Below are 24,209 nucleotides of genomic sequence, written 5' to 3'. Positions count from 1 at the left end.
GAGCTCATTTAGGCTGACGTGGTGAAGACAGGCCCTCTGATATGCCCGCTGGTCATGGCAGAGAGCGAACACTGGCAAATAGAGCTCTTTGACAACGCTCCCAGTCGGATGCCAAACTGTTTGTCTTGCCCCATCAGTGGAATTTGGCTGCTGTGCTTCACTTACAGTATGTCTAATTTAACATCCACTTGGCGTAATGGTCGCCCTAATGCTTGAAGGAAGCAGAGCTAGTGTACGGGACAAAGTGGAAAAAAGCAGTGGAGAAAAAGAAAGACATTTTGTTGGCCCTTACATGAGCATTTTGTCAGCAAATAACTGCAACGATATTCTCAAAAAGATGCAAATTCTAGTGTTGTCTGGTCCTTTTGTCACATTTAAAAACACCTTTGCAAGAAGAGTTGCAAGCTCACACAGAGTCTCTGAGCTCAGTTTTCTGGCTCATTAGAGTTGATCATAATGAGACGGTTGCCTTCGGCTACATCTCCGAGTTCCAAAGTTTTACAAAACAAAGTGAATCACAGAAAGACCCCCAATTATTTCAGCTGAGGCAAACATCTGAAACGTCAAGCCAGAAAAACACTGAGTGACAACCATTTTAGGCCTCGCGCTGGAAATCAGAGGAAGCGTTTGTACTGTCCCGCCAAATGCTTTCCCACTTCTCAAGGTGCAAAAAGCACAGGGGTGCGGTGGGGGAATTACAGCTGAGGCAGAGCTGCGAGCTGAGAGGATGCTCGCCCCTTCCCGGCTGTTCTAAGGTGTTAGAGCCAGGAGCTGAGTAACTTAGGCAGAAAAACTTCAAACGAGCTCTGTGAGTCCCTTTCTGGCTTTCTTTCTGTTCTCTCATTGGGTGGAGAAAGGCGAGGCAGCTTTGGCACTGCTTCCTCTCTGTGGTAGCTGGACGGGTCCAGTCACACTGTGCGGACCACTTAAAATAAAACAGAGACTTTAACGAAGGAGGCAGAATGCCTCTTCAAATGCTGGCTTCAAAGTGCTATGGTACGGCTAAACTTTTGCTGTGTCAAGACAGTGATCAAGGGTCAGGAAGGTAAGTGGGCTTGAGCTTTGGGACGGTAATTATGCTTCATCTCAGAGTGCAGGAGGCTCAATCCTACAACAAATCAACTCATTACAATCGTATAAAATAAAGTAACCATAGAGGAAATAATGTTAATAATGAACATACTTAAAGACGCAATGAAATGACACCATTAAGGTCTCAATATGCTTAAAAGGAAGCGGTGGTCGGACAGTTGATCCGTGTCTGACACCCTGCTCCCTGGCAGAACACTGTATTTATATTTGACATCACGCAGTGATTGGTCAGGTGTGCTGAGGTGTAGAAGTAGGCAGGGTTTAAACCTCTGTCTAAAGCTCCCGTTTTTCATTCTTCACACACTGCTTCCATCACTTTAGGCGTGCAAACACCACAAATTGCCTTCACAAGCACAAATATCATGGTGACGCCACAAGAAAAGTCAGGGGATCACCAAAGTCATCACGATCCATTGTCTGGGGATCAATCTTTTTGGCAGACGTGGAGACATCTGACTGGAAAAGTGAAAACTTTGAGGTTTCCACTCATGTATCTCAACAACAGTTGGATGGATTGCCACGAAACACAATGGCACAATTCGTCCCATTAAACCAAGTAGAGGACACAATTAGATGACTTCATTGAAAAAGCCCAAGTGAACAGAGAAAATGTGAAAGACGTGACGGAAACACTACACCTGCTGTGTTAGCATTGCTACTGTGAGCATGTTAGCGTGCTGCCTGCATTCCTGACACCGCAGTCTGTTTTTAAGCTGCTCATCTAGTACAACCAACTGCTTTTACATTACACACAGTAGCTTGATCTATTGCAATATAAAATATTCATATTAGATATATATTACATTATACTGAATACAGCTTTAAAATATGAATGTGAAACAGAACATTACAACAACTATGTATTTTGTACATTGTGTAATAACAGCTTAGTGGGAACTCAAGAGCTGCCTTCATAAACTCCAAGATCGAATTATGAAATATGAAGTTCCTATAGCTGAGTGGCTTAAAGCATTAATTATACAACGGAGTGTGTTAAATGAGAGAGCCTGCCCTCCATGAAACCGTGGAGGATTTTGACAGAAATATGGCCCCAAAAGCTTCTCCCTTGACAGCCTTCGCGCTCTGATATTATATTCATTTAAATACATTAAATCATCACTAACACCCGTGGAAGTGCAAATCCATTCTATTTTCTGTTACACTTATTTCAGACTTATTTCTAGCTTTCAGACCCAGCTCTTAAATCAATAATAATTTAGATGAGAAATTAGTGACAGAAGCCTGGCTCTTTCCACGTGGGAAGCAGAGCCATAAAACAGAGAGAATCACGGCAAAATATCTAACTCCTTGTTTGAAATGGAAAGAGCAGCGGTATGAAAAAGCGCCCAACTTTTTCGATTTAACTTCTGACATTTAACTGTGAAAAGATTAACCCGAGGTCATTCTTCTAAAAGAACATCTGTGTAGATCAGACTTGGTGTAGATTTTCTATCCGTGTGTCACCTGGAATATGTTGGAGAGGTCCCGCAGGTTGAAGATGTAGTGGAACTTGACTGCGGTGGGGAGGAAGGTGGAGGAGACGCGCTGGTGCAGGGCCAGGGCCAACTGGACCAGGGCGGGGCAGCTCTTCCGCAGGGCGCCGTTAAAGCCCTCCCCTCCCAGGTGCTGAGACAGGATGGAGGTGTAGATGGTGCTCAAGGCCTCGGCTCCGGGAAACGACAGGGCAAAGACGGAGAAGTGGCGCTATGGAGGGGGATGCGGCACAAACAAGGCAGCCATAAACATGTTGCTCCCCACTAATGATGCAGTGAATTATCTCGCAGACTAAAACCGAGGGTCACCTTGTGGGTGTTTACAGCATTGAGGGAAGAAAGACTGCTGCTCAGTCAAGTGTGCATTTTCAGACTTGACCGCCTATAAGTTTGACCTATAATTATATCACTCTAGTTGGGAAAAATAGTCCTGTAGGTTTGTCAATGAGTATGTACTGTATATGTATCCAGAAGACAGTCCTGTCTTTGATCACATGCTGCTTATTAGAATCTTATTCCAGTTTTCTGATCACCCTCTCCTGTCTGCAGTCTTCTCCACTCCTTGCCAATCTGTTATGTTCAGGATGAGCCTAATTTGTTTGAGGTTCCTGACCTTTGGAATAAATCCTGGATTGTGTCGGTACCTAAAAGCAACTGAACAGCTGAACCGGCTGATTACCGCCCTGTCAAAGGTCTTGAGAGGCTGAGCTTAAATCCCTGACATGTCCTCTCACCTCAGTCCTTATCAGTAACACTATTCAGCCTCACCGAATCTTTCATGAACGGATCTCAGCACCAACCTAATTGTGGAGATTTTTTTTTTTTTTTTGGTAAAATGAAATTAAGTAAATTCTGCACTGTATCATATTATAGGTCCTTATCACCTGTTTTGTTGCTCAAAAGAATGCTCTCAGCCACCAGTCTTTTTAATGACAATCTTTTTTTAAAGAGATTAAAAAAAAAGAAATGTCTCAGATGGTGCAAGAATAACTGTCTACAGGTCAGAAAAACAAGAAAATGGTGACTGAAATAGTCTCAACACAAAAAAAAAAGCTAAAATGAATGTTTTTCTTGCTTCACTTACATAAGTTTAGAATGGCTCATCATGTCCTTCAACTTTTTTCCAAGTCAGTGTTTTGACTTTTGGTATTGAACAGACATCAGCAGAGCAGCTCTATAATGACTTTATTTTAAATAAGACAGACTTTGAGTTGAGCCATGGGGGAGACTGTTCCAGCGCAACAACAAGATCTAAGCATTCTTTTGTTCCTGCTGCTATCACAGCATTTAACAGCCCAAGTCATCTTTGCAATCAACAGCGACCAGCACTGCCGCACTGTTTGTTAATGTTTCATTTTGTTCTGAGTTTTAATGGTGTGTATTATGTACTTTAATACATCTGCATACACATGTTTTCTTTCCTTAATCTTTCCTTAATCTTTTGCTTTGGTGTGTGCATGTGTGTGTTTTTGTGTGTGTGCATGTGCATGTATGAGTAGCTTGGAGAGGGTCATTTTTACTTTTGTAGAACGGGTAGATAGGGAGAAGCCAGTAGATGGGGTGAGAGAGCACCACTAGCTAACCTTAGCCATCATATTGTGTTAAAACTGCATGTGGCCATTTGCTGGTGTGCTGTTGAACTAGCTAGCAGAGCTATCAGCGGTCCGAGATGTGTGTCAGTTGGCAAAAATGTTGTTAACAATTCCAAAGAGTGTGGCTGAGGTCTAATTTGTCAACGTCTCCCTCATCAACGTCCTCCTGATCGAACAATGCTGGGGAGGGAGGTGTGGGTGGAGACCAACAGTCCTGTACAGCTCATATCAGACGGTGTTCATTAAGCCCCACCCACTCTTGAGTGATCCAATCAAGTCTGAAGGATTCGTGTCACCTATTCTGATCAATGTGAGTCTTACACTTGTACCCACTGGTGTGTAGCGTAATGATGTGTGTGTGTGTGTGTGTGTGTGCTCTCCTGACAAGCGACCCCTTGTGGTCACATTAATGATGACAGGCAGAGGTAGCGCGATGTTGCTGTAGTGTGATCTTTCCCCAAACCATAAAAGGATGAGGCTGGAAATGTTCCATACTTGTATTATTGTCATCAAATCCCATGAAGACAAAAACCAACAATGACTGTATCATGCTGACAGGCATTGTGTGGATATCAAAGTCTGACACTGTATATCTTCTTCCTCTGTGCCATAGAGCACCATTGTTGTGCACAAGTATGAATAGCTTTTGATTAATAACTACTACTATACTGCACTATACATTATTCTGGTGCACACAGGTATATCTGATGGTATCATTTTATTCTTAATAATACTATACTTTGCTGACCTGCTGCTACTAATCAAACTACTGTATCACTTTGCTTAGGATGTATGTGTGCTGCTACTGCTTGTAATTCGGGTTTCAGTATAATTGCTTTATTTTATACACACATAATTATTTAGTTTCTAATTTTCTCCATTTATCTGCGATTATTCCTGTCTTTGTGCTGATGTAATACCCGCATTTCCAATCAATACAGGATTAAATTTTCTTATCTTTGTAAGGATCCGATGGACTTGTGGCTGAGTGCCACAGTCAAGGTGAGAAAGTTTGAATTCTTTAAAGAAGCAGGTTTAATTGGCTAAACAGTAGAATACAAAACAAAACACCAGTATATAGACCATAATGTCATTCCTGATTGTTTTGTTTTTATCATTTTTTCTGTCATTTATCTGAATGGATGTCACACAGCGATCTGAAACCTGCACACGCCACAGCAGCTTGGTTTGTTTTTTAAGGGAGCTTATTCAGGCCTCTGTAACCACAACACAACATGTCTTGTCTGCATCATTTGTCAACTGGTCTGATGTGATATTGCAAAAACCGAATCAACTCATGAACTATTGTTGTGGCATCAACTTTCACCACTTGTGTTTTTCTTCTAAACTTTCCAGACATCAGACAAACAAATGAACAAGAAAATAATGTGCCGCCACCCTTGGGCAAACCAGCGTAATTTCCTGAATTCTGAAACATAATGCAGAGACACGTCGTAATTTACTTTTTGCAAAGTTTGTGAAGTTTTGTTTGACTCAAATCAAATGAATGAACGTCAAAATGAATACACAAACAAGAACGAGGACAAAGAAGAGTCGTCCAAAGTTTTGCTAAAAAATGACAAATGATTACAGAGCAGCGCATAATGTCATCTGCTTCATAACGCGATGATAACATGATAACATAAAAGAAAAACCAGCGCTCATGTAAGCTCAGCAGAGTGTTGCATAACCAGTGGAACACAATGTGCTGAGAGGACATGCTGTATGTGTGTGTGTGTGTGTGTGTGTGTACCTGCAGTCGTGGATTGATGGTGAAGCTGCCAGCTGTGGGGTTCATGCAGGACACGTATTGAACGCTGTGTATTTCCTTCAAAAGCAGCTTATTACGGTCATACCTGGGAGTACACACACACACACACACAAACATGCCGGGGAAAAAAAATCATTACTTAACATCCTTGCATGCACACACGCCCTGGCTCACACACACACGCGCCTTAACCACGCTTTTGCCGATATGGACGCCTCAGCTCTTACTTAAGCTGGCGTGGCTCAGTAGCGTCCTCCTTCCTCTCAATTTCATACCTGAAATCCTCCCAGCATATCTCTAATGGGCTGACCGTGTCTAAGCCAGTCAGCCTGTGTCTGACGCAGTGGAACCATGTTCAGAATGGCCTCACTGTGTCAGGGAGATGAGCAACAAAATCCTTTTAAGGGAATTCATACAACCCTGCACTCACATTTGACTTTTGACTCTCATAAAAGTTGTAGCATATTGATACTGAGGCAGGGATCTGTCTGAATACTAAAAGGAAGGTGTTTTCAGTAGAAAGGTGTTTGAATTATTAAGGTGTTATACCCATCAGCTGCTGGCACTCTATTATCTGAATTATCTTTCTCTATGTTAATACATTGAGAAATTCCTTGAAGCTGTCCATCATTTAACCAATTAATTTGATGAACAATTCCACTGCGGATGTGGTATTTTCTGAAAATCACCCAGAGAGGCACAGTCTCTTCTGCTTTCAACAGCTCAGGCATGCACTCATGTTTGCTCATACATATATATTGAATAGCAGCATGTAAATGACAGCCTTACCAGTGGTTGTAGTCCATGTGCTGGCGTATGAGTGTGTGAGGTTGCACCGTGCCATATGCATCCACCTCAGGCATATTCATGTCGTCTATGAAGTAGATCAGTCTTCTGCTGCCTGGAGGTCCGTAGTTGCGCCCTGCTTTCTTCTCAAGGGGCTTTTCCAGCACGGCTGTGTAGGAGACGAATGGACGAGCAGAGAGCAGAAACGTGGGAAAAAAGGGAATGAGCGCTGAGAAAGATGTAATTGAATAGCAATAGTTATGGAGTAGTGTAGAGTTGAAGTCACAGGTCAGTGTGGAGACATTTGATTGAACTGGAAGAGTACATAAGCCAGCTGTCTTAACCTGGGGGTCGGGACCAGCAAAAGGGTCATGACATAAATCTACGGGGTCACAAATTGCTTTACATGTAGGAAATAAGAAAGATCAAAAGCTTGCAGCAAAATGTGTCTTTGCCTTTGCTTTTTTTTATTTTGAAATACTGTAAAAAAGTATTTTTTGAGTCTGCCTGATATTCACATGAAAGAGCCTGAGAAGGGAATATCACACAACTGGACTGCTCACAGCTCACATACGTGCACCGTGTACGAGGGACTCACGGCACTGTTGTGGTTTTCTTGGAATTATTCCACGAGCAAAAAACAACAACAGCAAACTTGAAAACCATCATCCCTTTTTATCTTCTGTCAGCAAATGTGTGGTCAGATAATGTTTATCTAATCAGTCCAAGTTTGTCTCAGAGGACATTAGCCTGGGCCCAGACCTCTGAATCGCCTTCAACATCTCTGACATTCAAATTCAATTCTGCAAGGTGCAGAAACGGTCAACGAATTACAGATTTTATGGATGCACCTTCCTTGCTAATAGCCCTCTAGCTGCATCCAAGAAAAACAACAACAGAAAAATGGCCTTTAAAACAAGAATGAGAACGGTCCTGCTGAACAGGTTGTTGTCAGTCAATTTACACAAATAACAACTCTGAAATTGACATTTATTCCCTGTGATAGATGTTGAAAACATTAGCTTCTCCCAGCAATTTAGTCTGATTATCAGGCCGCTTTACAGTACGTACAGCATCCAACAGCATCTATACTTAGACCCATGACTCAAAACAAATAACAGAGTGTCAGTGTGGAGCGAGCTGCATCTTTGGTTGAAGTCTCAGACTGTACACAGTGAGTTTAAGTGGGTGTCTGATATTTTCTGTATTAATATTAGTAGCTTGATGTGTCCGATTACAGATGTATGGTTCCTACCTTGCAGCATAGCAGATGTGGTGTAATAGTTAAATGGGACATTTTTAATCATGTATTTCTCTGCGTCCAACGATCCCAGTTTGTCCCCAACCAGCACAGACTTCCCTGTCCCAGCGTTCCCGACCAGCATGACGGGCCGGCGATGTTCCAACAGGCGGTCCATGAAGTAACGAACTCGAATGGTCTCTGTAGTGTGGACCAGACATGCCTGCACACGAGAAACAAACACATATATGTATACATACAAAAAACATACATTATGTATCTGTTTTATATACTGTATCTCATCCCTGTTAGTGTATTTGAAAGGGTTACAGGGCTGCAACTAATGATTATCATGACTATCAATTAATCCACCAATTCTTTTGCTAATAATCAGTGAAGAGATCTGTCGTTAATAATGTCTTTTGTTCAGAAAAGATGAAAAAGCTAATATTGCAGAAGCTAGAGCAGGGAATGTTTTTGCGTTTTTGCTTGATAAATGATTTCTGAAGCCGATACAAATAGAAATACACTTTTTTTAATGATCCCTTAAATTTGGTTGGAAAAGAATTGTGACCAAAAAGTCCTCTCCGGTGGACAAAGTGAGCAGTGAATACTCTAATTTAAAATGAGCTCAAACAAGTTTCCACCACTTCTACTAATTAGTTTGTTTAACCCAATACTGACATGGTTAAAGTTAGAATTTGCCAGTAATAATGGCTCTGCTGCTTTAGCGGTCAGGCTCCATACATGACTAAAAGTTCCATCAATCTGTTTTATTTTTAGGAGAAATTACATAATTAATAAATTAATAAAAATGCATCTTTAGATAGATAGATAGATAGATGATAGATAGATAGATAGATAGATAGATAGATACTTTATTGATCTCCAAAAAGAAATTTACAATTTAGCTGCTAAATGCTCCAGCTAGCCTGTCAGACCTTAGGTGCTGGGCAGGTAGTGTACAGTGCTTTTATCAGAGCCTTTCACTGAGCCGCAGGCTTGAAAACCAAAACAGTGAGCTGAAAGACTTTAAATAACTAGGGCTGATGGGAATCAGGGTGATAATTCTCTTTGACTTCATCACCACATTATGCTGGTGTAGTCCAGTAACTGGAAACTGTATAATTCCACTAAAAACTTGCCAAACTCTAAAACAACCTGTTGTACCTGAAGGGGTGCATCTGTATCCATCTCAAACTTGGGCACCAGCTTGGACCAGGGTTCAAACTTCTTGCTCTCGGGGTCGATGTAGTAATCAAACACGGTGCCCTGGGATGGGAACTTGATGGTTTTGAACTCGGCCACCCACCACTTGCTGAACTCCACTCTGTAGTCGACCAGCTACACTCACACAGAGCACACACGCAGAGACACAGAGGGTAGGCGAGCGGTCAATACTCTAAAATGACTTCCTCTCTGCTTTTTCTCCCCCATACACGAGCTATGGATCTGTGCGTTTGATTTACACTGGTGTGAATACAAACCAGAGGACAAATAAATGACGACAACATAGAGATAGAGCCACAGCAGTTGAAGGGTAGAAAATGAGAGATGGCAGGCCTATCTATCCATCTGTCTGAATCAGACAGTGAAGTAGCCTCATCACCTGCTGGCTGGCAGATCTTCGCCTTCCTCCCCACCTCCCCACCCCTTGGTACCTGTCTCCTCTATTCACTACCAACTCTCCAGTCAATAAAACCACTTAGCATTTAAATGCATCTGTGATGGGAAAATAAAGTGGAGTACATTTGTACCGAGGGGAGAGCAGTTTTATCCCATAACTTAGATGGACGCGCTTACTGTACGGCACTAACTGGATTGCTTAGCAACTGCTCGCCACAGCTCTCCTGCTGATTTAAATTCAGCCAGCCTGTGTGTTGTTGAGCTGGAATGAAGTCCACTTCATTTTCAGATGGAGATCTCTCCCTTTTCAAAAACCTGCCATTTCTTCAACTGGAAATAACTTTCGAATGACTTTTCATAAATAGGGACACAAAGTTGAGTTGCATAAGAGCCATCAGGGCTTGAATAGTACCAAGGAATACCCAGAATGCAAGTGCAAAAAACTCTTTCAGGAAGGAGGTATGAGGAGGGAGAAAAAAAATCATTCAGCTGTTTCCCGTTGAGTCTCATTCTTTTCCCTCTTTACGCAACCACTTAGTAAACGGCTCACATGCCCAGAGGCCCACGCAGTACCTGGTCTTGGAACATGGCTCCCCCAAAGGCCCAGACAGCAGCAAAGACAAAATAGAGCTCATAAAGTTCCTTGGCACAGTCTGGCGGGGTGTTTTCTGGAGTCAGCAGACACTCCAGCAAGTAGCACAGCATCTGGACCATACTCTGCTCAGGGATAGGGATGATCTTCTTAAACCTGAGCAAAGACAGACACATTGCATCACTAGATTCAAGCATTACCACGGACTCGTGTTAAAATGTTAAATTATGATTTCACCTTATGTAATTTTGAACTGTCATACATTTTTTAACAGATTTAACAGAATAAATACAGCTTTTTTTTGACAAAACACAATTCAATTGTAATTACTTCCAAGAAAGCAGATGACAAATCTATCTGTGAATATCTATGTAGCATTGTGGTGCTGTACAGGGGTGCATGTTCTGGATTTTTGGACTAGCAATGAGGACAAATTATTCCTCCTCTCTGTCTTCCTCCTCTGCTTCCTGTTTTTGTTGTCTGCTCCAATAGCAGTGGTGATGGAGGTGTTGGAGGAGGCGAGTGGTCCTGTACAATAGAATGCAGGATGGCATCCAGTTCTTCTGAGTCAGTCCCTGCTTGCCTCAGCCCACTTTTGCACAGTCCCTCCCCACGTTATGTCACACCCCAACATCCTGCGTCAACTGGACATGACTCTGAGGATGTTATTTCGTGGTGACGCAGAGCTGCTGAGTAGCTGCGTTACCTTGATCTGAGGGTGTCCAGGCAAGAGGGGAGGTACTTGTCAAACAGTATGGTCAGGTTGGCTTTCTCTGATTGGACCTCCCTCCTGTCGATCCAGCTGGACACCGGTGGGTTCCAGCCGAGGTCTGCTGGGTTAATGTACAGGATGCCTGGAGAAAGGATCAGGGAATACAGCTAGTGATTATGTACAGTATCAACAAACATGGCTGAATTAATCCATTGTGGGTCCCTGGGGCCCTTTTAACCCTGCTCAACACCTCTCTGTATGTACAGTGTCACCCTATGTCTAACGCATTAAGCAGAATATACGTGGCTGCTCCAGTATTTGCATAGTGAACAAACTTAGCCTCAGGGTTTCTGTGCATCAGTTGGTTGGAGGCGATTTGTATAAACAGAGCTTTTTCTCTTTTAGGAATGTGCACTAGTGAGTAGAGATGTGACTTCATTTACTGTGTAATTCATTTGCAGGCAACCCACATAAACAAATCCTAAATTAGATTTAACAAGATTAACAGTCTACAGCCATGCTAGCAGCTCTGTGAGGCTGCATTTAGCATTTAGCTCAAAGCACACACTGAGTCTAACATTAACATGCTGACATTTAGCATAACGTTAACATGTGAGGCACCATGCTTTAGCACGCTTACATTTGTGAATTAGCGCTACACACAGAGTACACCTGAAGCTGATGGGATTGTCAATAGTTTTGCAGCTGTTTGGTCATGACCCAAAGGAAATGACAAATCGAAACTCTGACCTGATGATGGCGCTAGAAGAAAAGAGATCACCAAATTTATCACGCTTCAACATGGGGGGAACATAATTTTGTGGCAATCCATTCAAAAGTTCTCCAGAAATGTCAAACAAACCCTCATGGCGGTACTGGATCAAACCCATCACCTCCTCCAAACATGACCTCTGTCCATGATTTCCAATCCAAGATGCTTCCTTACATTACTTCCCTGATGGTTTAGTGTCATCACTAGCAGACTAGTTGCTATTTTCCCAGCAATTTCCTAGCTTACTGACAGTGTAGTGAAACCAGTTGTAAATACAACACTGAAACACTATCACCTCATAAAGTTGATGTTGCTAACGTCTGTTTTGGTCTCCATCAACTCCTGAGAAAAATGTCTCTTTAGCTGCTAAACCCTCCATTATGTTCACCAGACAGCTGCTTACTGTGTCTCTCTGCTGTTCGGTGCTGGGCAGGTCTAACTGAGACTCCCACTGAAAACAGCCACCTGCTGTGTCTGAAAATGCTGCAGATGAGAGTGATGAAACGAAACCAAAACATTTGCGTTGCCTTGTGAAATCAAAACAATGAGCTGAAGATGCTGAAGTTTTGTAGAGCTGAGGGGAACTGCAGAAATGGGAGATAATTCACTGCACACGTGGTTAGCAGAAAAAATATCTCTCAATGCAGCTTAAAGGTCTTAAAACTAGATTTTGACATTGTGTCTTGTACAAAGTTTGTTTCTTTTGGCCCCTGTGGGTCTGTGGCTACTGAGCAGTTGCACGGTTGATAAGCCAGCCTTGCTGCAAAAGGACATGTGAAACTAAATCCAATACCACCACAAGATTGTGAAAGGGCCCAAGTAAAAGGATGAGACAAAGAAAGGAAAGCTACCTGCTCTTGATACAGTAGCAGGGGTCGCGGTGCGAAGGTGGCTGATCTCAAACACCAGCCTCATGGTGGGGTCCAGAGGGATCCGCTCATTACTGGCCAGAGTCAGCACCTAACCGAGGGAGACAGCATATTCACACACAGTGTACAGTACGTAGATGTGACTGACTAAGAATGTGTTTTGTCACGTTTTCCTCGGCTCGTTTCACTATTCTCAGCATTGCAGGCACACATTGTCATTAATTCTCATCCGCAGAGTACAAATAGTTTACTACTCTCTCGCATCAGCGATGAGTCAACCACGTCTTCCTTTTCATATCTGAATGCTGAGTTAGCAAACAACAGAGAGGGAAAACGTGTCACCTTAGTCATTCTGATACTGAATAAAAGACCGAGTCCACACAGCTACACACACATTCAACTCGCTCACACCTTGTTGTCATCCATGACTGTGTTGAGTGATTCAATCCACATCGGGTCAATGTCTCCATCCAAAACAATCCACTTAGGTCCGCTGTGACTGACATTGGCCAATTCACGCATTATACTGGAGAACAGGCCTGTAAGGAGAAGGAGTTCACATTTTGGACATTTGACTCAGGCCATTAAACACTTTGTACCGACCAAACACTGTTTCTGCAAGACTCAGTAATCACCATCTTTCCACTCTCTGGTTGCCGGGTTGATGATGCCAAAAAGCTCGTCATTGGTCACAGCCTTTGGGTTAAGGTCTGCCCACACAGGTCTGCGCTTCATGTTCTGATAGGTCCTTTGGAGTGACCTCATCACCTGGCTCTTTCCAGTGCCTGCATTCCCGATCACAAACACGGAGTGACGCACCGCCAGCAGCTCCTCCAGCTGCACCACCTAACACACACACACACACGCAGAATGAGACATTTTATATTGTGCTTTGTTCAGATCACATGAAGGACACGGGTGACATGGTGTTCAAATAAACACCGACCCTTTTACTGTAGCAATGTAAATAATGTAGCATTTCATGGGCCGCTGCGCTGTAGAACTCAGTCCACTGCTTCTCCCTCTTAATGTTCTGGTTTATGGTGAATATAAAGTGATGCAGAATGACAGCGTAGTGTGTTGCACTGCAATGCAGCGCAGCAGCTTAGCACACTGTTCACAGACAGTGGTCTTCTGGAAGGACAGATATCTGCACCCTCATTATTCTGTGTTTGCACACATAAAGGGCCACTCCAGCTATTTTACGCATCCCTGTACTTGTCATGGGGACTAGTATTCAATAGTTGTATAATGTGTTCTAATGTTTCCATGAGTGTTCAATGTCAAATCAATAAAAAATGTATAATAAAATATAAAACACAATAAAATAAATACAGACAGAATAAGTCATCTAAATATGAAGCTGGGAAATAATCCAATAACATTTTTACACTCAGCTCAGCTCTTCCTGTTTTGAAAGTGACTTACACTTATCACTGTCCGTCAAGACAAATAGGCCGGAGACAGTGACGTGATTGGCTGTTGCTGGGTCTGAATGAGCAGGCAGCCAATCACGCCACTGTCTCATCAGTTTCTCTTGACTGACACACAAAAGCGTATTCATCCTAATTCCACTGAACAAAAGTGATAAAATTAAGCACACTCAGTACTAAAAGTCAGTATGCATGCAAAAAAAGAAGGCTTTTTCTGAGTGTGCCGTTGTTGTTCACATTCCCCCACAATGCTGTACAGTAGAAAAAGGAAGAGCTGCCCAGAGTCTCAAAAAAGGCAAAGAAATGGTGGATGGTGGTGAAACAGCTCCAGGAAAATGGAGGAAAACAATGATTTAGCTTTCTATTGGTGCGGTTAAAGTTGCAGTATGATTGAGGTCTGATGAAGCATGTACTGCATCTTTTCTTTCTATTTGATTTTAAAGCGACTGACAGTGAAAAACAGTGTAGTATAAAGACTAGCATATAGTACATGCAGCATGTAGCATGGAACTGGGACTCTGTGATGAAAACTGTCATTATGAAATAAAGTAATAAGTTACTCAGAAAAATGGCATTAGAAAAAAGGAAACTGTTAAAAAAAATCTATAAAATGACATGAAATGAAACAGCAGAAAACAGTAGAGCTTCATTCATCTACTGCTGAAGCTTCCAAACTACCCCACATCTCCTCTTTCACTTAAATCCATTAACTACAGCACCCGACCCAGCACCTACTTAACCTTCGAAATCTCTTGAATGTGCACTAATACTGGCAGAACTGCCAAACTGACATTTTAAAGGTTTATTGTCTGGTGATTTTTATGATTCCTTGCTTATTGTGTAACTGCTGTTTGACTGTTTGCTAGTTGCTAGTATCAATCTAATTTCCCATGACCTTACTTCCACAGTTTTTTTTCAAAATCACCTTCGAGATGTTTTGTTTTTTAATTTTTTCAATGAGTGATACTTCCTGAATTGTGCTTTTCCAGTACATTGCATTGTAGGGGCATTTTCCATCTTGTTATATCTTTCAATGCTGTGATCCAAAAGATACTAAATAGGTTTCTATGTCTCATCATCAGTTTTTCCCAGTCTCACCTGCTCTGTATTAAAATACAAGGACAACTCTTGTAAAAACTTCTGTGAAATGGACTTTAATGAAAATCTAAAGAACATATAAACAGCTTGCTTTATTTTCACCCTAGTTTCTCCGGTACTGACGCCTTCATTTTCTTATTTTTACTGTAGATTTTAGTAGAGTTTGATAGCAACCTTTGCTGTTTTGTCCTTGTTGTCAGGGGGATTCTCAGTTTCTTTTGTGATGTAACAAGAATTGCTTTAACTTGCACGTCTGAGATGAAATGATAGAAACAAAATGTGATTCCCTTGCGTGTGAAACTCCTCAGTCAGTAAATACCTCTGTCCCAATTGCACAATAGGCCCGAAATCATGTTTGTGTGGATGTTTAGTCAGTGTTACGAAGGTCATCATTCATCTCCAATGTGAACACCACAACAGATGTACAGAGCTTTGTGTTCAGAGATATTCCATGTTGGGTGGTATCCCTCAACAGTCAAATGAACACACTCGCACTTAACTTTTTGAATTTCCACTGACTTGCGGTGTAATATTTTCTGTCAATTCAAGTGTGAGGCGACAGCACAGTGTGTGTAACAGACTAACAGAGAGAAAAGGGGGAGAAAGAGAGATTTCCTCCCTACTTCCACTCAAACATACAGATGGCGAGTTCAATCAATGCCATCGATCGGGCTCCTCGCGGCTCCTACTCACCATCCATTCAGCCGGAGCGCGGGCGGCTTTACACTCTCAAAGGCCCCGGCTGATTACTGCTTTGATGTGGGGAGGACTAATGCTAGCACAGGCTAACGCTAAAGGTATGCAATCTCTCTCACATCGCCTGCTCACACCCCCCCAAACCCCCCGCCTCCCCCCTTTGTCTGAAATCAAAAGGTTGGTCGCACAAACAAAGACAGTAAAAGTTCAGGCTCTGGGGGTGGATGGTTGTTATTGACCACTCCGCCATTCTCTCCCTCTTGCTCGCTGTGTTTCTCCTCCTCTTTGTTTATTTCCGTGGCTGCCTCTCACAATGTCAGGGTTAAGTGGCATGGTGCAGCGCCAGCCTCCATTGATGGAGTGTTATTATGTGGTTCCCGTGTCTATTTGACCTGAGGCAGATTGCACTTATTTCCCCTGGTCCTGCGTTCATCTGTCTCTGACATATACTGCTTTCTATTGTGCATGTGTGAGTGTGTGTGTGTATGTGTGTGTGTGTATCTGTATGTAACATAATGACAAGAATTAGGTCAGTAGCTCGGGCACCTGAACTCTCATCGCAGCCAACCGTTTGCTTTCTGCAATATTTGCCCGATTCATCCAGATGCTGCAGACTCGTCTGACACTAATGTGTATTTCCCAGTGGAACATTATGACGTGAGGTAAATAGCTTTTGGAAAGAACTAAGATAAATCTAAATGAAAGTGCTACAACTGTAATATCTGTCTAAAATGTTCAAGATGAAACCCCCATTTGGGGACTTCGCAGATAACTTATGATTGTGTTTGCCTTCATCCTTGGCTTAGCAACACTTGTGACGCTGACATTTTTTGAGCTGTAATCAAAACAGAATCCGATAAACTCAAGCAGACAATCATGTCAGGAGGCTACCGAGGGATCGTGTTTACCGCACCTTGAGTACAAAATTATCCTCAGCCTGTAACTTCAAGTGCAGAATGGACTCCTTGACGTGCGTCTCAAAGTCCAGGTCTCTCTTCCTGGGGACATCCAGAGCAGGAAACAGGTCTCCGATCAGCCCCATGAACACTGGCACGTCATCGGTCACGATCTTGGGGATGTTGAAGTCTCTCAGAGCTCTCATCAGCACCTGATCCTCCGCTCGGCCGGGGTCACCCCTCTTCAAAGAACCGGCCACCACCAAGACCGACTTGATGGCTCGGAGACCCCAGTCGTAGTGGTCCTTTAGCAAAGGCCAGAGAGAGCAGAGGAAAATACACAAGCTTTTAGTTTCACAGCAGTATGTGCAAAGCTGGAGGTGAGATTAAGAATGTATAGCTAATTAAAAATGATGAGCTGTGTAGGCGATCCCTCTAACATCTCATCTCTTCATATCATGAACCTCATCGGAGTTTATCTGTAAAATTTCAGTTCCACACTGAGAGCCTTCAGCTGCCAGACGATCTAATGCTTTCCTCCAGCTGCTGACAGAAACACTCGCTCCATCATCTTAAAATACACAGAATGTGTTCACTACGCCATCATGGCATCTCACGTCATTAAGTGGCCCATTTAATCAGTTTGTGTGCAAATAAGAAAACAAAGCTGTATCAAGTACTGAAACAGGGATGGGAGTGTCGGCCATTTATTTATCACTCTACAACACAGGGTTGAATAATGAAATGCTGGCTGCAGTCCCCTTATGCTGCTCACATAAACAAAAATGATGTAAATGCATGAATAAATAATTAGTGACAATCACCACTCACATGGATTGTCAATAAATTTGCTTCAGCTATCTGGAGCTCAGATAAGCAGTCCCACTGATTTTTGCGCCACCAGCAGGTTAAAATTTGAACCTGTGAGATGCCTCTACATCTACTGGATGGGCATAAAGTATTTACATTCTCCACAGGGTGAATTGTGATTGTGATCTCTTTTCATCCAGCACCAGCATTAGGTCACAATTTTAATTTCTCTAATAACTTTGGTTCATGACCAGATACCTGCAAAATACAAATGACATTCAGCCTAACCTATAGGCCTATTTTGTGTTTCATACTAATTGGCAAATGTTAGGATGCTGACATGCTAAAACTCAGAAAGTGAACATGTAATCTTAATGTAGCTATACATACATATGGGGACTGGATTTAGTGCAGCGGACCTTTTGACGGTCACTACCCATGGCATCTTTCAACCACCCAGCTGGACCAGCCGGACCAAGTGCCACCACAGGCACAGCGAGGAAGGAAGACCCAAATTGACCTCAGGTTACGCCACAATGCAGCCTACTCCTGACTAATGAACACAAGACTGTGGACAAGACAAGGGAAGGCAGACTCTGTGCTCAAACGCAGTCAAAGTTGATGAACAATGTTTCCCAGATGTTGAATTTTGAATTCTCAATGTTAAAATGCCAGCCTTATTATACATGTTACATTGTTTTTGTTGCAAATTCAAAAGATGTGCTACTAAATGCTCCTAATTCAAATATTTATACGTATGTTCTTTGTATTTGTAGCATAAAGGGACTAAAACCTTCATTTCATTGTGCAGCCTTGTGTTGTGAAATGACAATAAATGAACCTGATAGCTTATTGTTAAAAAAAAAAACCTGAAAGGATTTACATTCATTTTTAATTGAATTCTAATTAGTTTTGTAACCTCCAATTAGCTAATTATCAGTTATTTTCAGTTTACAACAATTTTCAATGCTTATAATTATTTTAGTTTACAATAATAACTTTGATTCATAACACACCCACATCAGGACCAGTGTGGACCAGCCCATACTGCAGAAAACATACTGCCACAGCAACAACATTTTACTACCATGAAACTAGAGGCCACAAACTTATTAGAGCATTACTTCAGATCCCTGCAGATTTTGGATGCGTGAATACATTTCACTGTACTCTCTCATGTTCCGCTGTTTGCTCGCCGGCAGGAAAAAACAGCAGAGTCGATCTGCACAGGAGCAGCAGCAGAACTTTTGGAATATTAAATCCACACTTATGAACCACTTGTTTAACTCGGGACAGTAGTTCTCTGAATCTGCACTTTCCATTGATTTGCAGCTTCAGCCCTTGTGAATATGGCTTAGAGAAGCAGTCTGTTCATTATCATTTGACTTCATTGCCACTAAGTTGCTAATGCTGGAAAACTTGCGATGAAACTGCGGCAAACAACTTTGAAGCAGCTAAAAAGTGTAATTAAGGTGATATTTAAAAATGTCTGAAGAACCAGAGCTTCATTCAACAGCCATAAAAAGGGAAGTAGTGTGCTATGACACTTAAACGGGCCTGTGGTCATGGGAAATTCATCCAGAACTGAGGGCTCATTAAATCGCTTACCTAAGTTGAGGAACTGCACTCTAACTATTAGTCAGCACTGTGAGTGATTTTATTGCTTTTTTAAATAATTAAAATAATGGCAAGACATGTAAAAAAGGACTAAAAAGGGATTAAAGAAAAATTTAGATGGAATAACATCTAAACTCCCTGCAGCTTTTTATTCATATGCATGTAAGACTTCACTCAGACACTTAAGTCAGCTCTTGTGTGGTGCCTCAGAGTCATTCCTTAATCAAAAGCCTCAAATATAAAAAGAACATTGTGTCAGTTGTTCAGCTTTGAAGTGGAAATGGATGAGGCTTTTTTTAACCATATCAGATGTGCGACATGGAAGCGAGCAGCGAGTACCTGTTTGGACAACAGCTCTTTACACAGTGTGTAGAGGGTGATAAACTTCCTAGCGAGGACCCGAGCGTTAATGAAGCCCTCGGCCACCAGCATGATTTCACAGATCAGCTCGAAGTCTGGCACCACCATGGCACACGGTCTGTGGAGAAGTCGACAGAAGGCATTACAAGGTGCTCAGTCATAGTTCATCTACAGTCCACATCATTCACCAAACTTGGGCATTTGACCACATGTTGAGGAAGTGCACGCCGGAAAACAGCAGAACAATGTAAGCTTTGATACGAGTCACAATCCATCACAATCAAACAAGCTTCACTAATTTGCTCCGCTTTACTCCACAAATGTTTTCAGCTATCTTCCCTTAAGGGAGTAACTGCTCACCAAACATGCTCTCTCTCTGTCTCCTACACACTTTGCTCGCTGCATGCACCTGCAGCTTTGTGGTACTTGTATCGGGGGGAATTGAAACTGAAGGCTGTGGCACTGACTGTCAGTAGCTTCTCTTTGATCAGTTGTGGCTTGGGTTGTATCTCATTTGTGTGCTATTTTGGACAAAAGTGTCAAAGGTAATGTAAAAGTAATCAGGGATGGGAAAAATATGCTGTATAGTACCATGAATTACACTGTTGTTGTCATAAATAGGAATGATTTGAGAATAATATGAAGTTCAGTTCAAGGAGAATCACGTTTGGGTTGCTGGAAATTACTGTAAAAGGGCTGCTTCACTTAAACGACAGAAAAAAAAAACATGGTTTTATTTCTTCAGCTTTTGGTATGCAATGAAGGTGAACATAATTTTTGATTTCTGGTGTTGACAGAGCTGAAAAATTAAAAAGAACTACTTTTACCTTTGGGCTAAATGACCCTTTAAGAGATCGTAAATATGGAGTTTAACGTTTTGAAGAGAACAAAATGCAGATTGAACTGGAATTCTGTCCAACAATATTGCCACGTTCCCACGTTCTAGTGATGAGTTCAGTTTTAATGTCCATCCACCATCCATTTCTCAATCTTCTTATCCTGTGAAGGGTCACAGTGGTTTGTAGCCACTGGGGAAGTGGCAGGGCACACCACAAGTTTATCTCAAGTTTTCTGGAAAACTTATTGATGGAGTAAACGTCAACTGATGGACTTAACATGAACCCAGCTGAAAAAAACAAAAAGTAAAAATAAAACATGGTATATTGAATTACAGATGTGCATGTGTGTATGATGGCCCCTTGGCCCACCTGAACAGAGCCTTGAGGTTCTCAGGAAGTTCGGTCCTGCCAGCATAGCCTGGATTCATCGTGATGAAGATGCCAACAGATGGGCAAAGATTCACCTCCTCTCCCATGAAGTTAAACCTCTGCTTCTTATCTCGAATGGCGTCCTGGATGCTTTTGACCTGCACATACAGAAGACTTAATTTTCATTGTTATCACTGGGTACCTTGATGCTTTTTTGGTACCAAACAAATAATCCATAACACAGTGTCTAATTTAACCGTTTGTCAATGAAACACAAAAGTAAACCTCCATGAGGTTTTACCTAGGCACACCACTGCTTTGAGATACATGCTAACGCTAGCATGCTAACATAGACACTTGTTTTCATGTTTTCCATGTTTAAAATTTAGGTTAGCATGCTAGCATTTGCTAAGTAGAACTAACCACAGACCCAACTACAGCTGAGGCTGAACCAGAGATGTCATCTTCTTTATTCTACACATTCTTGTTCCTTGTTAAAAACTGGCACCTACGTTACTTATAATACAAAAATACTGCAGACACTTTGGTTGCAGGTGTGGTATAATAATAGTGGACTGTTGTTGTTGAATGTCTGTACAAAATGTCATGGCAATCCATTCAATCGTTGTTTAGATATTTTAATCTGGACCAAATCCTACCAATGCTGCCATCCCCACAGCCACACCACTACCTAGGCAGGTTTGGAGAAAGGAAAATACTGTATTGGCACCTATCAAAAGTTTCAAACCATACCCAGTCACTGTTAATGAACACTCCCAAAAGACACTTCCAAGTAGTCAAACCCTCAGATGCGATGTAGACAGAGGAAATTTGGTAGCACTCATTAGCATATAATTAATATCACAAAGCACTCACCAGAGTCAATTTGTAACAGCCTGTCAAACTGTTATTCGATATGCACCTTTTTTTCAGGGACACAATTTCATCAATAATATGAGCATGCTATGAGCCAGGGTTTACTGGATGGATGAACTGCCGAGGCTACATTTGTCTCCAGTATGATTGAATGAGATATCAGAAATGAACTTTGTGTGTGTGTCAGTGTCTTGGCATAAAACTGAATCCCAGCCTGTAAGAGGCTTTATGAATTTAACATGCGTGTGGTAAAAGAGCGTAGCGAGTCGACAGCTGGAAAGAGGAGGAACATCTCTTCATGGATGAGTACTCGGCTACAGATCACTCAGTCATACTAACACAACAGGGAGAGGAGGGGGAAAAAATGCAAAAACAAACAGTGCAGCTGCAGAAAAAACATGCACAAAGTTTTCATGAAAACATCAGTAGGGGCTTGATTTTTATGCGAAATGACAGCGGCCCACCACTGCTATCCTACAGGGACATGGAGGGAAGGAAAACACCAGAAACACATTTTTAAAAAGTTCAACAACAGACACCGTTCTGAGAGGTGTGATCCAGTGGGGTCCGGCTCCACCCGCAGCTGTCTTTTTGAATGTACAGACTGGAGCTAGCAGCATCACTGTGTTCACCGTCCAGGCCTGTGTTGACTGTAGCAGAGGCCGAACTTCACCAATTTATCTCCATGTTGTTATGTCTGGCGGCCTTCTGTTTGCCTGTGCTTTATTTAATGTAGGACTGGTCCCGCCAGCTGTGTTAGCAGACCTAACCGGCAGCCGAGTATGTCGCCGCGCAATGCTAGCTGCTCCGTCTTTAAGAGGATGGATTAGGTGTGTGTGCTATGGTGAACGATGGCTCGGCGGTGGCTCCACTGAAGCAGGCTCAGCGCAGGCTGCCAGCTGTCACAGCGGGAGTTTGACGCTCCTCTGTTCTCAAGGTCTACTTCTCCACGTATAAGCCACCGTGATTTATTATTCATTACACCACGCAACACCTATTCATTCTTCTGGAACTTTAAAATTCTCTAAGTACTGTAGACTTCCACAGTTTACGGAAGACGGCTGCTTGACTTTCATTGTTGCTTAAGAAAGGCATAAGGAAGGGCAGAGAAGTGAGTGTTAAGTCTAGCAGTGAATAATGATCCTTTGAGGAACTCTATCTCCATTATCATCATGATCATGATCACCGTCCTTATCAACTGCATATATTTTGGTGTGACAGCACTGCACATACATAAAGACAGTGTCTCTGGCAATAGCATGAAGGATTTGAATAGGGAGGGACCAAAGGGACTAAAGAAACCACAGAGAGAGAGGCTCTGTTTGATCCGGGATAACAGAATGCAAGAGAGCAGAAAAGCTAGCATCAGCTGAAACACACAGAATATGTCTGATTTCTCAAAAGGCTCCCCATAATCAAAGGGCTAACCACTGTATGTCGCCAGGGTATACACCATTCAGTGTGTGGAGAATAGAAAGTCTTTTTTTAACTGAATGTCACTACTCATGAAGTGGAGATAGCGAAGACACATCCAGTTTATCTAGAGAGCTCCAGGATCTCAGGTTATATTAAGCTAACGACTAAGCTTTATGACTAAATCCTGCAGTAATTGATGTTTTTTGCCACTTGTGAGCAGCACAACAAGCTGCAAATAAACTGACACACAGTATATGACTATAAAAGTTGACATGACTAACGTGTTAGCAAACAGTTTCTACATACACATCTTGCAAACAATGTTTATGTCCACCTGAGACAGAGACCTGTCCTAAGATTTCTGCCGTCAACCCAAAACATTGGCAGGTGAATTTCATTTAAGGTTCAAGGTTCATTTACTTATCATTCTACAACATAGGACGAAATATAAGATGCAGTCCCTGGATGCTCCAAACAAAACAAAATAAAGTATTTTTTTATGGTAGAGCACAGAGGATGAGTTGAGGAGTCTCACAGCCTGAGGAAACAAGCTGCTCTGTAGTGTGATGGTCTAGCAGCAGATACTTCTGTATCGCTCGGCAGATGGCAGCAGGGTGAACGGGCTGTGGCTGAGGTTTGTATTGTCTTTTAGTACCCTTCGGGCTCTCTGCAGGCACCAGACCTCACTGATATCACTGATGGTCTGTAAATGGATACCAATCATGTTCTGGACGCTTTCAATCACCCAGTGCAGAGCCCCCCTGTCCTGGGTCGTGCTCATCCCATGCCAGTTTGTTACATTTCCAGTCAGGATGATTTCTATAACTGCTCTGTAAAAGTCAACATGAACTTGACACAGGAATTGTTCCTGTTTAAGTCTCGAAAAGACTTAAACAGGAACAGAAATAGAGTTGTTTCTGTGCTTTCTTTACCAGAGTAGAAATGTGTGATGCCCATGACAGGTTCTCTGTGATGCTGATTCCCAGGAACCTGAAACTGTTCCACTGATGTAGACAGGGGTGTGTGTCCTTTTTTACTAAAATCAACAATAAGCTCCTTGGTTGAGAAATATTACACACAACACAACACAACACACAACACAACACTTTCTTTGTTAGTCTGAATAACCTGTCAATGGCCTTAATATGGACTGTTTTCCAGTAATAATAAATGAAAAGTTGTAGGCCACATTTCACTAAATCTGCCATTTCTCTTGTCTAATTAGTATGATTGAGATTGCCAGGGTCACTGAGT

At 42.2% G+C, this 24,209-nt stretch overlaps 1 protein-coding gene across 1 annotated transcript in view; it reads right to left on the bottom strand.

Moving 5' to 3' along the window:
* The window catches only part of dnah9 (dynein, axonemal, heavy chain 9), a 128,776-nt gene that overhangs the window by 63,777 nt on the left and 40,790 nt on the right, over positions 1–24,209 (bottom strand). Inside the window, exons 35-47 of the mRNA XM_041963466.1 lie at positions 20,664–20,821; positions 19,435–19,573; positions 16,686–16,973; positions 13,181–13,391; positions 12,957–13,084; positions 12,528–12,636; positions 10,899–11,046; positions 10,174–10,348; positions 9,145–9,318; positions 7,990–8,197; positions 6,738–6,903; positions 5,931–6,033; positions 2,557–2,796 (exon numbers count right to left, since the gene is read on the bottom strand). Of these exons, the coding sequence (XP_041819400.1) occupies positions 2,557–2,796; positions 5,931–6,033; positions 6,738–6,903; positions 7,990–8,197; positions 9,145–9,318; positions 10,174–10,348; positions 10,899–11,046; positions 12,528–12,636; positions 12,957–13,084; positions 13,181–13,391; positions 16,686–16,973; positions 19,435–19,573; positions 20,664–20,821 (2,247 nt within the window). The remainder of the gene's footprint in view (positions 1–2,556; positions 2,797–5,930; positions 6,034–6,737; positions 6,904–7,989; positions 8,198–9,144; positions 9,319–10,173; positions 10,349–10,898; positions 11,047–12,527; positions 12,637–12,956; positions 13,085–13,180; positions 13,392–16,685; positions 16,974–19,434; positions 19,574–20,663; positions 20,822–24,209) is intronic.

The sequence above is a fragment of the Chelmon rostratus genome, chromosome 21, assembly GCF_017976325.1.
Source record: "Chelmon rostratus isolate fCheRos1 chromosome 21, fCheRos1.pri, whole genome shotgun sequence".
Lineage (NCBI taxonomy): Eukaryota > Metazoa > Chordata > Actinopteri > Chaetodontiformes > Chaetodontidae > Chelmon > Chelmon rostratus.
This window is presented reverse-complemented; position numbering and strand designations above follow the sequence as displayed.